This window comes from Anabrus simplex, chromosome 5 (genome assembly GCF_040414725.1).
Source record: "Anabrus simplex isolate iqAnaSimp1 chromosome 5, ASM4041472v1, whole genome shotgun sequence".
Taxonomy (NCBI): domain Eukaryota; kingdom Metazoa; phylum Arthropoda; class Insecta; order Orthoptera; family Tettigoniidae; genus Anabrus; species Anabrus simplex.
The window spans coordinates 324,496,431-324,513,836 of NC_090269.1; the positions used below are offsets into that span (position 1 = coordinate 324,496,431).

Consider the following 17,406-nt stretch of genomic DNA (forward strand, 5'->3'; position numbering starts at 1 on the left):
CCATGATCTGTTCAAAAAGTTCAACCTTCAATCCATCTGACTCATGGTGCATATTACTACTTCACAGCCACTCATTACCATCGGTTTGCCCAGGCCTAATGGAAAATTCTAAATTCCCATGGAGGGAATTAGATATTTTTCACCAATAGAGCATGTCAAAACATATCAGATGTAAGGTTTTTCAGGCGTTTGCTCTATTAACCAGCGTTTCATCTTAGGTCTGACACTAGACTCGTCAGAGTGGGATGTATTACAAGTTGTCCATTTCATGACCGTATCAATGTTTAATCAAGAAGTAAGTATAAATAACCACCTAATCAATACTTTATTAATGCCTCCGGCAAAATTGAATAAAATTAAAACTTACAGGACATGTTTCGACCACTTAGTGGTCCTCTTCAGCTGTATAAATAAAGAACTGAAAAGAAAAACATTATGACAATAAGCACAAATAAAAGTTCTTTGGAGACTCCTTTGATAAAAATGGAGGTCATCAGAATAGGTCATCTTGCCTCTCGTTCTTGTTTGGAAAAGATGTTTATTCTGCATTCAGAAAAAGAAATAGGATATGTAAAATTCACCTTTAATAACCCGAAGATTTACGAAATCACCAACTTATTCAAGAAACACAATACCAAGGTAGCCTTCTCTACAAACAACAACATGAAACATAGATTCTGTAGTCATAATAAAAGTAATAAACTTAAAGATGACGAATTCCAGGAATCGGGTATTTATAAGCTGACTTGTGCTCAATGTATAAAAACTTACGTGGGACAATCTGGAAGGAACTTTTCAATTAGATATCAAGAACACGTCAATGCTGAAAGATACAAAAGATTCTCTGCCATGGGATCCCATATGAAAGAGTCCAACCACAAATTCACCAATATAAAACAGGACCTTCAAATTATCTGTATGATTAATAAAGGTAATCTTATGAACAACCTGCAAAACATCCACATCATTCTTGATAAATTGGAAAACGGTGAAGAGAATCTCAACGAAAACAACGAGCATAAAAACATCTTATATGAGAATATTAGCAAATACTTAGAATGGGTAGACATGAAACAGACTAGACGAACAAGAGATATAATCAAACACGACATCGCAGAAGCACAGCCCAATCTCCCTCCTCCCTCACATGTTATTTTAGATGACGATAAAACTCTACTTCCCTTCTCTCCAGAGCTTTCCATGAACTGTCAAACTTTATCACATCGTTACTTCACCAGGTCGCGCTCAAAGACAGACCCTCTAGACAGTGCAGAATAAACATCTTTTCCAAACAAGAACGAGAGGCAAGATGACCTATTCTGATGACCTCCATTTTTATCAAAGGAGTCTCCAAAGAACTTTTATTTGTGCTTATTGTCATAATCTTTTTCTTTTCAGTTCTTTATTTATACAGCTGAAGAGGACCACTAAGTGGTCGAAACATGTCCTGTAAGTTTTAATTTTATTCAATTTTGCCTGAGGCATTAATAAAGTATCGATTAGGTGGTTATTTATACTTACTTCTAGAGTGGGATGTGTCAGACCCTACCCACTGACGCTGGGTGAGTTTATCAGAAGCCTATATATGAGGCACAGTCTGATAACTGCATACGAGAGATAAATCTCCACAATGGAATTGTTGTCCGCCTAGCAATTCCGAATGGAAAATTCTAAATTCCCATGGAGGGAATTACATATTTTTCACCAATAGAACATGTCAAAAACATATCAGATGTAAGGTTTTCCAGGCGTTTGCTCTATTAACACGCGTTTCGTCTTAGGTCCGACACTAGACTCGTCAGAGTGGGATGTGTCAGACCCTACCTACTGATGCTGGGTGTATGCAGGTGAGCTTATCAGAAGCCGACGAAACGTTGGTTAATAGAGCAAACGCCTGATAAACCTTACATCTGATATTTTTTTGACATGCTCTATTGGTGAAAAGTATCCAATTCCCTCCATGGGAATTTAGAATTTTCCATTTGGAATTGCTAGGCGGGCAACAATTCCATTGTGGAGATTTATCTCCCGTATGCAGTTATCAGACTGTGCCTCATATATAGGCCAAAACGCTGGTTAATAGAGAAAACGCCTGAAAAATCTTACATCTGATATGTTTTTGACATGCTCAATTGGTGAAAAATATTTAATTCCCTCCATGGGAATTTAGAATTTTCCATTCGGAATTGCTAGGCGGGCAAAAATTCCATTGTGGAGATTTATCTCTCGTATGCAGTTATCAGACTGTGCCTCATATATAGGCTTCTGATAAGCTCACCTGCATACACCCAGCATCAGTGGGTAGAGTCTGACACATCCCACTCTGACGAGTCTAGTGTCAGACCTAAGACGAAACGCTGGTTAATAGAGCAAACGCCTGAAAAACGTTACATCTGATATGTTTTTGACATGCTCTATTGGTGAAAAATATCTAATTCCTTCCATGGCAATTTAGAATTTTCCATTCGGAATTGCTAGGCGGGCAACAATTCCATTGTGGAAATTTATCTCCCGTATGCAGTTATCAGAATGTGCCTCATATATAGGCTTCTGATAAGCTCACCTGCATACACCCAGCGTCAGTGGGTAGGGTCTGACACTAGACTCGTCAGAAACGCTGGTTAATAGAGCAAACGCCTGAAAAACCTTACATCTGATATGTTTTTGCCCAGGCCTTCCTATGACATGTTCTAATTTTATCAAGCAATAAGATGCAATACATTACCAATGCAATGCATTAGCTCCAGGGTAAATAAACTACATAAAACATACTCCAGCTATCATTTCTTTCTCATATTCATGAGGTTTCAGTTTTGAAGCCAATGAACTACCCTGTTAGAAATTCCAGGGCCTCCAGAGTCAAGGAGAAAGAAGATGACAAGTTAACTAATGGAGAGTAGCTCTGATCTACTCGGTATATAGCTGTTATCTTTGTTAAAATGATTTGGGTGTTTAGCAATCTCTATCACCTCATGAATGATTCTAGCTATAAAATGTTTCTCTTTATAAATTACAGAAGATGCATCAAAAATGATTTGAGGTCATTATGTACGGGATGTTTTACCACAGCAGATGTCTCTTGCTGGCAAACGTAACTACCTGCGATGTTCCCTTATTGCTACCTTCCTACATCTCTGGACAACATAAATCAATCCACAGGAGCTAAGAATCATATATATCAACACCACCTAATATCCACAAAATTCAGTATCATAATGTTGAAAACCTACATCTTTCTTGAAACAATACAGTGTTGTCTAACTAAAATTTGCCAAAGTGATATACACATTCGGACACAGTAAAATCTTTGCTAATGAAGGCAGCTCATAGAAAAAGAAATATTAAAGTATTTTTTACTGTTTTCCATGTAGTCATACTTCACTACCCCATATAGTCGCTGTGCCTGATGTTGATAAGTGCCTGTGCTCTTCAGCTCATTCTCACATCATGGATTGAATTAATATACATTACAGAACTGAGCACTTTACGCTAGGATTAAGTTCCAACAAAAAAAACACATAACAGTATCCCAAGTTCCTGGACAGTAAGTGCTCACATTATTTTTAATATTTACTAATTAATAATTTATTTTTACCACATAATAAGGCTGCTATGAAGAACAAACAGTCCTTCATTTGTTAAATGAAGTCTCGTTCCTACCAGGTAAATAAGGGTGGGTTCAGCTATTTTATGGAATAAATTACACAGTACTAACCATCAATAAACAAAAACATGGGAAGAATCTCTATCCTAGATCCTCAGCATATGATGGCTCCATTCTCAGGCACAAACAGTTTGATATTTCCTGGGTTCCAATATAATCCTGAAGACTGGCAGACTAGGGACCATACATAAGGAATGAAGAAGTCCTCGGGTTGGTCTTCTTCCACATATTTAAACTTGAGGTCAGGAAATTTCTGGAAAATAAAAATAATTTTATAATATTCTATTCCTTTTATTTATCAAAGAGTGCCTACTACATGTTCTCCTTAACTACGGTCCAGAGTTTGTGTGTATTGTCATATAGGCCTTACACATGATTTTACAATAAGGAATGATTTTTTTCTGTTAACAGAAATGTATAAAATGTCATTAAAATTAGGCCTTTTAAACATTTATTCACTGTACTTTTGAACTGAAGTGCTGAACTATGGTTCAATGACAATTTTTAAAGCAAGGGTTATAGTTGTGCTATATATATTGTGACCTTATCGGTCATGTACATATTTATTTATTAATTATTTGGCAGTGAAAAACCTTTGTAAAGCTCCCTCGTACTTGTTACAAAAAGTTGCATTAGGTTGCACATGCTTACACAACCTTTGTAGCCTGCTAAACACCACTCTGTCTTAACTAAAAGAATACACAGATTAGAGAGAGAAAGAGAGAAGAAAATGTCAAGCCAGAAAAATCGATAATGATACCTTCACTCGTTGAAAAAATGGCCGAACACGGTGTTGCCAGCTCGCGAGTTGCATTTGTATGATGAGATTTCGAGACATGCATAATATTTAATATGGGAAACCTCGGGATGTTATATGATTTCATTATAGACATCTGCCGATATTCCAATTTTTAATAATATATTAACATGTGGAAGAATACGCAATCGTTGCATTATATAACACGCTAAGCGTCATGACGCGTCCTTTGTACGCAGCACTCTCATGGAGGACATTGTAGGGGCATTATTTTGATAATTAATTTTAAATACAAGGCCGAACAATTCAGGTTCCGCACATAACCAGACTACTTAAGAATCTGAGTCACACGTTTGAGTGTATTACCGATGCCATACGACACATGAAACTATTAATTAAAAAAGTAGTGGGGATTATCCACTGTCTCTTGCATGAGAGGGGGAAAGTTTATAAAAGGAATAGCGATGATGACAACAGTATCCACTTCACGCGAAGGATCCAAAGCAGAACCACGGTTTGATGGTGTTCTGATCTATTTAGTGTTTCAAACTGTAAATGTACAGTTTATATTTTCGAGAATATTGTAATTGTCTACAAACAATAGTATTTAAAAAAGGTTGAAGTTATGTGATCGCAAGAACGGTATAATTGTAATTTTTTAAGTGATGCAACAAATGTTAATTTCATTAAAGTGTAATAATTGTATTTTTTGTGTTAAAGTGATGCAACAAGTGTTAATCTCATAAAAACTGTTATAAGTGTAGAAGATAACCATTGGATTATGAACGTGCTCAGCGGGAGTAGCAACGGACATGAACCCGTGACCAACGTCAACACCATGGAAGCTTAAAAAATGAAAATGAGGGTCTTACCCGGGACCCGAACCTTGGATTGTTACGACATGATGATAAGTACTAAAATGAAATAATTTTTTAAATAAATGCGCGGTTATTGATTATGCAGATCACATAAATTAGGTTAGACATGTAAATTGCATGTATTTTTTTAATTAGAGAGAGAACTTGTGAGGGGTCTTCATATTCATTTATGTTCATTTCATGGAATTAATAGTCTACTCCATGGGCTTAAATATATATATAATTTACGTAATGCATGTATTTGACGTGATGATAAAATATTAGTTAGTCTGAGAGTGCTTAGATTAGGTAAAAGTAATAGAAAGTAGATTTGTTTTGGCACTGAGCCAAACCGTAATTTAGTATAATTAATTTACGTGATATCCAAGCTTATTATGATAATGCATGGTGATTATGCTTGTAAAAATGGATTATCGACTGCTAACATCAGGATAGCAAGGCACTCTTATTTTCACGTAATTTGCATGATAATATTTGTAGATGGCTGTATTAATTATATGCGTAACTTGTGACATGCCTAGACATCGAACAGACGCCCTCCTATTGAGATTAGCGTTTTTCTTTTATGTGAAATATTTTCCCTTTCTATATATGAGAATAACATTATTGATATATTTAAAATCCATATTTGATTTTATTGGTATGAGTTTAAAATGTAGGAAAAACCTAGGCTGTATTCTGTAATCGGATGGAATCGAAGCCGCTCATTCTAAGTTGAAGGATGTGAATATGAGAAAATGAACAGTGGATTGATATTGTATTATATAATTGTGGCAGGACAGTGAATTTATAAGCCAGTGGAGCTTTGGAAATATGATATGAGAATATATAATGAATTAAGATTATTTAACAAATATGTGTTCCAAGGGAAACGATTTGCTTTCACCTTGAGATGTTGAAAGGATATTTCCGCCACACCGGGCCATTATTTGCTAGGGCTTTGACGTCTGGATATTTACGACCCCAGGGGACGGAAGAGGCCTTGCCCCTTGTAGAGGATTACTGTATGCTGTATTGTTGGAGCTATTCCACTTAGAATGAAGGCAGTGCGACACCGATTATTGTTTAAAGGATTCTTTTACTTTTCCATGTAAGATTTTATAATAATATTTAACTAACTGGAACGCCAGTATTATTATTTATTTGTTGACCCTATGTTTAATTAAGAAAGGCAGTTTTTTTAGTCCCGTTCGTCGATGCCATCTTGGATTTTTGTTGTCACTTTTTTTTTTATATACAGCCAATTGCATGTGTATATTGTTTATTGTTGACAGAGATACTAGAGGACAGGCGGGTGTACTGCTCATGGTACACAAAAGATTAAGATCAACAATTGATAACTACACTTTTTGGAATGAAAGGATTATCCAATTAAGACTAAAACTATTCAGGGGTTATCATACAGTTATAGGGGCATACGCTCCAGTGGAGGGCAATTCAAACGAAAGTGATGGGTTCTATAATGATCTGCAAAAGATAGTCAATAAAATTAACAAACAAGATATGCTACTGTTACTGGGAGACTTCAATGCCAGAGTTGGTAATGAGAAAATTCAGAATCACATCGGAATCCACGGAGAAACAACCCGTAATAACAATGGAACGAAATTAATAGATTTCACTGTCTTCAATCAGTTAAAGATTATGAACACAATGTTCCCACACAAGGACACCCACAAGTATACGTGGTCTGCACGAAATCAGAAATCGATTATAGATTATATAATTTGTAATAGTAAATTGGCAGATTTAGTCTTGTATTCAAGAGTCTATCGAGGCCCTGAATTGGAAACTGATCACTATCTATTAGTAGCACCTGTTCGTCTGAGGCCTAGATGGTATAAAAGAAACACACAAACAACACAAAAAATTAAAACTTCTTATAAGGTTAACCTATTAAGAGACCCCAGTATAAAATGGCTGTACCAGAACAGACTTAACGAACTTACACAGATGACACCAGTTAGTGACAATGTGGAAATGCTTTTGAGAGTTTGGGAGTTAAGAAAAAATGGCAGAGGAAAAAGGGTTTAAGAATCTGGGATGAAGAGATTGAAAAGGTTATTTCAGACAAAAGAAATGATTATAAAAAATTTTTGTCAACTGGCAAATTAGAAGATAAAATAGAGTATCACCACAAGAGAGCAATAGCTAAAAGGGAAGTGGGGAAAAAGCACAGAAAGAGTTGGGAAAACTTTGTTTCACAACTGGAGACTGATATAACAAGACCACAACCACAGACCTATAAAATACTCAAGAAACTAAATAATGATGTAAAAGAAGACATACGCATTAATGCAATACCTCTAACGGAGTGGCTCATTTATTTTTGGAACCTTTGGAGAGGTTCAAATATTGAGCCATTTCTTCTGCCAACATCTCTTAACAAGTCTTCGGAAATCATTACACTCGAAGAACTGGAGCTAATACTCAGAAAACTTAGAAATGGAAAAGCATCTGGAGAAGATTCAATAAATGCAGAATTATTCAAGTATTCCAGTGACATCTTCAAGCAAAGATTTCTCAAATTCATCAATTTAATTTGGAATGGCAACAGACCACCAGAGAATTGGCAAAAAGCTATAGTTATTCCTCTTCATAAGAAGGGCAGTGTGAAAGATTGTGGAAATTACAGAGGGATAAGTATACTCAACTCAGGTTACAAAATTTACTCAAATATTGTCAGAGAAAAATTATTCAGGTATTATGAAAATGTGATTGGAAATGAACAACATGGATTTCGAAAGGGACGCTCATGTGCTGATGCTTACTTTACCTTGAAAATCTTAGTCGAAAAACGCAGGGAATTTAACTCACATAGCATTTGTTGATTTTAAGAAAGCCTTTGACCTAGTTAATAGGAACAGACTTCTTAATATCTTAGCAGAAGATAATGTCCCACAACAGTTAATAGATAACATATACAACATGTACAGTGACAACCTTATTGCAATAAAGTTAGGTAATCATCAGATTGAATGGAAACCGATCAGCAGAGGTGTGAGACAAGGTTGTGGACTTTCTCCTTTGTTGTTCATAATCTATATGAACAACATAATACAGGAATGGAGGCATGAAAGGCATGGATCAATCCCAGTCAGCAGATATCTCACACATCTAGATGCCATACTCTTTGCTGATGATGTTGCATTGGTAGCATCATCAGAAGATGATCTTCAGTGGTCAGTATTTAATCTCCAGAAGTTCTCTTCAAAATTCGACATGATCATTTCACCACAAAAGAGCAAAATAATGGCCTTTAAGGGGAAGGACCCTATCCCAAGTAAAATCTGTTTAGATAATAAAATTTTGGAAAGAGTCAACGAATTCAATTATCTGGGATACAATTTATCTTACCAAGGGGAAATTGATATCTCTGCAAAAATAACCAAATTTACCAGAACAACAGGAATCATAAATCATATCATGAAGCCATCTCTTGTCCAAAAACACACTCACTTACGTCTTTATAACACTTTAGCCAGACCAACGCTTTGCTACGGCAGTGAGGCATGGACAATAAGAACTCAAGACATTTCCAGAATTACAGCACGTGAAATGACATTCATGCGCAGAACAGCAGGCTATACGAAATGGGATCGTATAAGAAATGAAGATGTGCTTAAGGGACTGAATGTGAAATCAGTAATCAATTACATCTATGATAACCAAGAAAACTGGAAACGTCATGTTCAAAGGATGGAATCTGGAAGACTACCAAAGGAGATCCTACGCTATCAACCAAGAGGACAGAGATCTATAGGACGTTCAATGAAGCGATGGAAAGAAAATGCAAGACCGTAACAGGCCACATGGCCCAGTACTTGGAAGGATGATGATGATGATGATTATGACGTAACCTCTCCTGCCCAAACACCAACCTCACCTTCTCGAGATGAAAAAACCTGTTCCCAGCCCTGTTGACAGAGTCACGGCGGTATAACCGTTACATCCATTATGGAGGAAATGCTGTGATTTCAGCTAGTCCATTAGCTGAGAGGTGGCAGCCCCACCAATGGTCTTACTTCCTTCAGGCTAGCAACCCGTCGGAAGGATATTTGATTGCTTTCAAGTCTTGCAAAAAGTAAAATGCAAGACCGTAACGGGTCACATGACCCAATACTTGGAAGGAAGATGATGATGATGATGATGATGTTTCTTTTCATATTATGTGTACATATTTTCTTTTTTTATACTTTCTTTTAGTCGTGTTTCACTTTTTATGTGGATGACAAATCGAGTTTTATTTTCGTAATTTTTGTCATTGGATTCATTGGGATGTGGGTTCGATTTCTGGACCCGACATCATTTTATTTTTGATTAGGATTTTATCGACTAGCATTCATTTATTCTTTGTTTACTTTTGTAATATAATTATTTAGCTAGGTGACCACTTCAAGTTATCTTCAATTTTTTTGTTGTTGTATAAATAATTGCTTCTTCTGATAGTGAAGAAAGTTCTTAATGATAACCATCGCATTTATAAGGATATTTCTGATTTTTGAAAAAAAAGGTATGTTATGCAAAATATAATGTAATATTTATCATCATGTCGGGAAGAAGAAAGAGGTAAAGGAGAAATAAAATTTTTGACACTTTACAATTTGTATTTAGTCCATTGGACATTGCATATTCAACATTGATATACTATAAATATTCAGGATCAACCTTTAATTAATTTGATTTATCAAGGCTCAATAAATAGGTATTTAAACTTTTGTCTGCCTGTCATTTTGCCGAATAACATTGTATCCCAAGTTTCCTTCCGTTCATTTATGCCTTTAAGCTAGTTATGTGTTATTTTCTTTGATCTTCTGCCGCGAACGCACCATGGCCTTGGGAGGTCGGTGGTTTGATTCTATGGAACGGAAGGGTGCAGTAGACCCTTGCACGGTCGGAAGAGCATTTGCTCACCCATCATTCTGAAAAATTTTCTTTTTCGTTCCTTCCTGATGAGGTGGCATTTGACTCTAGACTAAAAAGGTCCCTTTCCATCAGGCGCCTTGGTGTATGGTGCTATATGGCGGTATCCCGACTTTTTAGGGATTATCATGCAGTCATTTGGTTCTATGCGGCAAATGGCGTGGGGTGGAAAGGTTGCAATATCATCATCACTAATCGATTTACTTATGTCCGAGCATCATGACCCCACTGGTTTTGTCCCTGCTCATATCTCTGCTGTAGTGTCACCATCCTGGATGGTCCTCAGCCTTCCTCAGGGCACATTGGGAAGACAAGCCATTCACAGTTATTACGTGCTTTCTAATAATATCTACTACGTCTGTGTTCTACCTTACCTTCTGCCTACTTCGTCAGCCTGCTACTGTGTTTATTGCAACTTCTGACTCATCCTGCACCATCTACTTACCCATCTGACTAACGACTGTACTGCTGCTCCTGCTTCTTGGCCTCCCTTACGCTGACATCACGCTTACCTCATGCTCTGCTATTCTCGCCTATAAAAGTCGCCGCTGCCCTGTAACTTGCAGTCAGGCATTCTGTGTTAAATTGTGTGGAGGGAGCAGAAACTGTTTTCGCAGACGGCTGGTCCATTGCAATATTTGATTTTAAACTTCTACGTAACATCTTTAAACTGTCATCGTCATGCTGGGTGAAGTTCATTATGCTGTTCTTGATATTTCAACTTAAATTTCCTTAAAAGTTTGCCCTTCAGGCATCATCTGCAATTTGGACCATAGCTCTCTAGTAGGGCACTTCTCACTGCTTAATATTATGAGCTTCCTTTTTCTGGACTTAGTTCAAAATCTTGCATGCTTGTGCCGCAAAGACTCTTATCTGGGGGAACGTTTGGAGGCTAATCAAGCGAAAGACTGCCAGATATGGAACTGTTTAATACAATTTATGTGGGTGTGTTGGAACAGCTTTTAAAATTGAAGCAGCCTGATTTTCGCCTTGTCCCACACTCCCCAATTCTGTAGTATGCTTTCTTTTTTTCCCATATCTTTATTGACACTGCTTCCCATTCCCATTCATTTACCTTCCTATCCATCTAATCTTTTGTGATAATTCTTGTGATTTTAATCTTGTAATAGTGGCCTTCGAGTTTCATTGCCGTGATTACCGGTGTTTAGCTATTATCCATATTTTTCTAAGGTGTTAAATTGTTATCTTTGAACACTTCCTTTGGGTCAATTAAATCTTGTATTATCGAAGAGTCTAGTCACAATCTAAATATTAGATCTCTTATAGTCTTGTTATTTATTACCTATGTAATATAGAAAATTCTAGTCATGATCAAATGATCAAGTCTCTTATAGTATTACCAAAGTTATACTGTAAAACTCTAGTCACGATCTAAATGATCAAGTTTCTTAAAGATCTCCTTATGTATTTGAAATTCTATTTTCATGTTTAAAACAAAAGTATCGCAAAAACTTGGTGTCAATATTTGAGAGTCTCACTTACTGTAATAATTTTCTCTCTTATTGGTGTTACAAATACATTTTGCATTTTAACTCTGTTATGAACTTTCCAGTCTGTCCTTACTCTCCCATTTTTCCCTTGTTTACTGTGTACTTACCACACTACACCTTCTGGAATTGGCCTAGCAAAGCTTCGCGCTACATCTGCTAACTTGTTGAGGTTCGATCTTTAATTATATGCCTTTTACTTTTTCCATTTTTTGCCTTGGATGAGTGCCTTACGATACTTTTTTTTGGTAATACACTACTTTGGGGCTTTTACTGCATACGTCATTTGGTCTAGTCGTCGATCTCTTATTCAAGGCTAGTCAGATCCATATTTAATTTAGCATATATATATATATATATATACACTGTTATCCATATTGTTAACTATATCAACCATTGTCAAAGTATATTACCTACCATACCTACCACATCTTGTTATCCACCCCATCCCCTGTTACACAGTCTTCACTTGGTCTATCCACATCTGGTAGCAGTCTTTCCTGTAGACTCCTGCCCTCAACCTTCCCTTCCACGCTAAATTTCTCTACATTTTCTACAGATTGTCTCGCAATGTACCCAAATAATTGCAGTACTCTTTAACTGAAGCAAAAAGACAGGACTTTTATTATCTTTAGCTCCTGAAGTATAGACACATTGGTTCTTCTTATGGTCCAAGGCACACATAGCATTCTATGCCAGCACAACATTTTAAAGGTATCAATGTGGGTTCTCTTGACACAAGCCTTTACAGTCCAGGTCTCATACCCACATGAAAAAAAGAGAGAATACAAGGGTTTCAATGTGACAAATCTTTGTATTACAGTGTAATCTCGACATCTTGAATCACCTCAGGAGCTTAGTTTTATTTCGAGTTATCAAAATTTTGAGGTATAGAGAATACAGTATTTCAGCATGTATAGTGCACAATTGAATCACATGAATGTATGGACTTATACTGAATACATTATTTTTAACAGTATTTAAAAATACACAAACTCTATTTTATGGCATCACTTTAATTATAACCCTTATTATAGTAACTTTTTAGAAGACAGGATACAGTACATATAGTAGTGAGACAAGGCATACCTCTGTTAACACTTTTAGAAAAAATAAGTCTCTTCTGTTTGTTACTGTTAACCTTTCCCCCTTCACGTTGAAACTTTTCGTCAATACCATGTAGCCGAGATTCGTAAATGGAGCTTGTCATCCGCGACTTCGGGGGGGGGGGGGGTTTGTTTTCATACGTGACCGGTAATTAATTCACACCTGAGAAACAGGAGGCTTCGCTGATTTTCCGATCACTAGAAGTTTTAGTTTTTTGGTTCCTTCATATTAGCTCCCAGCATCACTGTAACCCTATCTTTACTTGTTAACTGTTCCTCACAAACCATAAATGCCGTATTGCACAGTTAATACTGCACAAAATTAGAGTTACAGAGTATTTTTTGCTTCAAGGGAGGAAATGTTTGCTTCGAGAAATCTGGAAATTCGTGTAATCGAATTTCGAATCATAGAGAAATATATACACGTGAAGAATGGGACAAATGGCAGGGAAATTTAAGCTGAAAATTTGAGTAATGACGGTTTGAGATATCGATGTTCAACTGTATTAGTTATTCTGTTGTTCTGGAGACCTTTTGCATCCACTCTGCAAACATCAGCAATGGCATTAAGTATATTCTACTGCAGAATACCATTCTTCAGTGTAGATGAACAGTCCACGTGTTAAGAAGATCGCTGCAGTCTTGAATCAAATCATACGTATTGTTATCAAGACCATTAAATCCACTTCCCTGCTTTGGTTACCAGTGTTGAGTCATAACGAACCTCCAAGAATAAAATGCTAAAACAACATGGTAAGAGAGGTAAGAGAGCTTAAAAGCATATCATCAAACACAGCTCTTCCTATCCAGTAGAACATCGCTATTGGATCCAGGCACCTAAATTCATAATCGCCATCAGTTCAGATGGCACAGATATTCACCAGCAGAAGCTATAATAAAGCAGCAGAATAGCAATATGTATGGAGCAGCATAGTTCCGAAGAAGTGATAGATATGATTTACCACACAGCACTCTTTTTCTGGTTTTGATATCCCATGAAAAACTTGAGTTGCCCAGAAGAACATAATCCAAACCAACCATGCTCATTGCTTTATAAGTGGGGTATTCAAACTTCCTCCAACCGTGACTATAGTGCAGAGACTCAAACCATCAACCATATTGTAGTAGAATGTCCAAAGAAAGCATACAGTGGCTGGACATCTGCCTATGAAATACATAGCGCTAAGTTAATTGTGTGAATGATTTGTTCCAATTCTTGTAATTGTATATATGTGTGTAAATAGCGTATACAATTTTTATATACACTGCCGAACAAAAAAAATTAGTACATACTCATAGAGTTTTCTAATTCACTCAAGATTTATTGTTGAAACAATGCATATGGAGTACATGAAATGATTACATTTACAGATCAATAGCTCAAGCGGTACCGAGGTACCAGGTGTCGATCCATGCTGAAACACTCATATTAGTACGTGGTACGTGGTGTATCCTCCACAGACGGCAATGTGGGCGCTGATTCTCGCATCCATTCAATCATACAGATGGTGAATACTGTCTTGGGATACATTATTCCAGGCCTGTTTGACCTGTTCACGTAGTTTTGTAAGAGTTGTGGGTTGAAAAGCTGCAAGTGTCAGTTGTCGTCCAATCATATCCCACACGTGCTCGATGGGAGACAAGTCCGGAGATAGTGCTGGCCAGGGTAGTTGCTGCACGTCTAGCAGAGCATGTTGAGTTTCACGCGCAGTGTCTGGCTGAGCATTATCCAGCTGGAAAAACACATCACTTTCCTGTTGCAAGATGGCAAATGAACGGGTCTTGCAACATTATGCACATACCAAGCGCTGGTCAGCGTTCTCTCTACAAACACCGACGGTGAACGAGAGTTGTAGCTTATCGCACCCCAGACCATAAGGCCTGGTGTGGGGCCGGTGTGTTTTGGACTAATGCACTCTACGAGACAGCACTTGCCAGGTCTACGTCATACGCGCAAACGACCATTACTTGTGTGCAGGCAGAATCACTTTCATTGGTGAAGACCACGGCCCGCCATTCCATCTTCCAAGTGATCTTCTGACGACACCAGTCAAGCCGTGCATGCCGACACTGCGGCGAGTGAAAGACGGGCCAGAGCTGCGCGTGCCTGTAGTCTCACTGCTAGTAACCAGTTGACAATAGTTTGTGTTGATATTTCTGGGCTCACGAACCCTCTTATCTGTGCTGTGGTAGCTGTTAAAAATTAAATAATTGAAAAGGAGGTTCAACCTATTCAATACTTAAAAGAAGGAAATGCAGTAATCACATTCCTATTTAAATGGGACCGGTTTCGACCTTAGTCCAGGTCATCATCAGCCGTAGAAACATGTACAATGTTTATGAATATTGGAGGTCAGTTTCACACTTTGATAGGCACAAAGACACGACACCACATTCTGTCATGCACAAAGTCACAACACTATCAACTAATATACGAAGATCAAAAATAACTAGAAGTCGCAGACGAATAGATTTGTAGTAGAAAGCCGCCAGCTCCTGGTGATCAGCGCGGCACATTCAAGGTCATGCGCTGCGGTCGAACGCCAAAGTAGAGTGGAGAATGTTTTGAAGGTCTAGAATTTGTCACGGTTGCGGGAAGTTGAGTACGTATATAAAAATATACGACGCAAATCAGAATAATTGAGTGAGTACTTGTACTCCTGCTAAGTTCTTGGAAAACAGTTGACTTGAAAAAACAATTGTAGAGAGAAGAAAAAATGTAGTAAAAAGCGCAATATCAGAAAACAAATGAAAACTTATATGCACAGTGCACTATTTTTTAAATGAAAAATCTTTAGGTTATGATTGAAGTAGTCGAAGTTGGTGCAAGACAAGAGTTAAAATTTGAAAGAGGAGAACCGAAATGAAGGTCTTTTTTTTAATATATATATATATATATATATATATAGAGAGAGAGAGAGAGAGAGAGAGAGAGAGAAGGAAGAATAAATTAAACGAGGAAGAGTGATAGTGAAATAAGAGAAAGAATAAAAGAAATTGAAGTTAGATGGTAATGAGGAAGGATAAGATAGGGAAATGAAGGAGGGGTAGTTTAGGGTGGGTTAGGAGGGTGGTTTATTGGAGGTAGAAAATGTGGGTGGGAACTATGTAAGGCATGGAAAATAGAATTGGGGTTTTGGAATTTGGAATTTTTGAGAAGAAGAATTAGGAAGTCAAAAAGGATATTGGGTTTTTCAGAAATGTCGTTTAAATTGAAATTAGGGTTGAAGTACTGGTCAAGGTGGATAAAGCAATTTTCAATAATGTTTAAGAGGGGGCCTTTGTTAATGATTTTAAGTATATTTAAGTCATTGTCAATACTGGTGAAACTATGCTTGGAGTCTTGTATGTGCTGTCCTATGGCAGAGAATCTGTTGTATTTAATGGCGTTGACATGTTCAGAGTACCTGATATTGAAGTTGCGGCCAGTTTGTCCGACGTAGGAGGAATTGCAGTTGTTGCATTTAAATCTGTATACACCATACCTCATTACCATCTAACTTCAATTTCTTTTATTCTTTCTCTTATTTCACTAGCACTCTTCCTCGTTTAATTTATTCTTCCTTCTCTATATAATAAAAAAAATAATAAAAATTAAAAAAAACCACGACCTTCATTTCGGTTCTCCTCTTTCAAATTTTAACTCTTGTCTTGCACCAACTTCGACTACTTCAATCATAACCTAAAGATTTTTCATTTAAAAAATAGCGCACTGTGCATATAAGTTTTCATTTGTTTTCCGATATTGCGCTTTTTACTACATTTTTTCTTCTCTCTACAATTGTTTTTTCAAGTCAACTGTTTTCCAAGAACTTAGCAGGAGTACAAGTACTCACTCAATTATTCTGATTTGCGTCGTATATTTTTATATACGTACTCAACTTCCCGCAACCGTGACAAATTCTAGACCTTCAAAACATTCTCCACTCTACTTTGGCGTTCGACCGCAGCGCATGACCTTGAATGTGCCGTGCTGATCACCAGGAGCTGGCGGCTTTCTACTACAAATCTATTCGTCTGCGACTTCTAGTTATTTTTGATCTTCGTATATTAGTTGATAGTGTTGTGACTTTGTGCATGACAGAATGTGGTGTCGTGTCTTTGTGCCTATCAAAGTGTGAAACTGACCTCCAATATTCATAAACATTGTACATGTTTTTACGGCTGATGATGACCTGGACTAAGGTCGAAACCGGTCCCATTTAAATAGGAATGTGATTACTGCATTTCCTTCTTTTAAGTATTGAATAGGTTGAACCTCCTTTTCAATTATTTAATTTTTAACATCAATAATTTCAATACGGAACAATGAAGTTTTTATCTGTGGTAGCTGTACGATCCACCACTGTTGGCCTTACAATACGACGATCTTGGCGGACGTCTGTGCTGCGTGGACGTCCAGAACATCATGTATGGGTGCGAGAATATTCATGTGACCTCTGCAACCAGCATCATTGCACAACTAACATAGCACGTCCAACTTGTGTGGCAATTCTAAGAAAGGACCATCCCGCCACTCGGAAGGCCACAAATTGACCCCTGTCAAACTCCCTCAGTTGGCTGTAAGAAG

The 17,406-nt window shown here is 37.3% G+C and overlaps 1 protein-coding gene across 2 annotated transcripts in view; it reads right to left on the reverse strand.

Annotated features, from left to right (window-relative positions):
- The window catches only part of LOC136874050 (dymeclin), a 276,206-nt gene that overhangs the window by 12,372 nt on the left and 246,428 nt on the right, over positions 1-17,406 (reverse strand). For both annotated transcript variants that reach the window (XM_067147559.2, XM_067147560.2), the window contains exon 13: positions 3,716-3,917. In XM_067147559.2, the coding sequence (XP_067003660.1) occupies positions 3,759-3,917 (159 nt within the window). In that variant the 3' untranslated portion in view covers positions 3,716-3,758. The remainder of the gene's footprint in view (positions 1-3,715; positions 3,918-17,406) is intronic.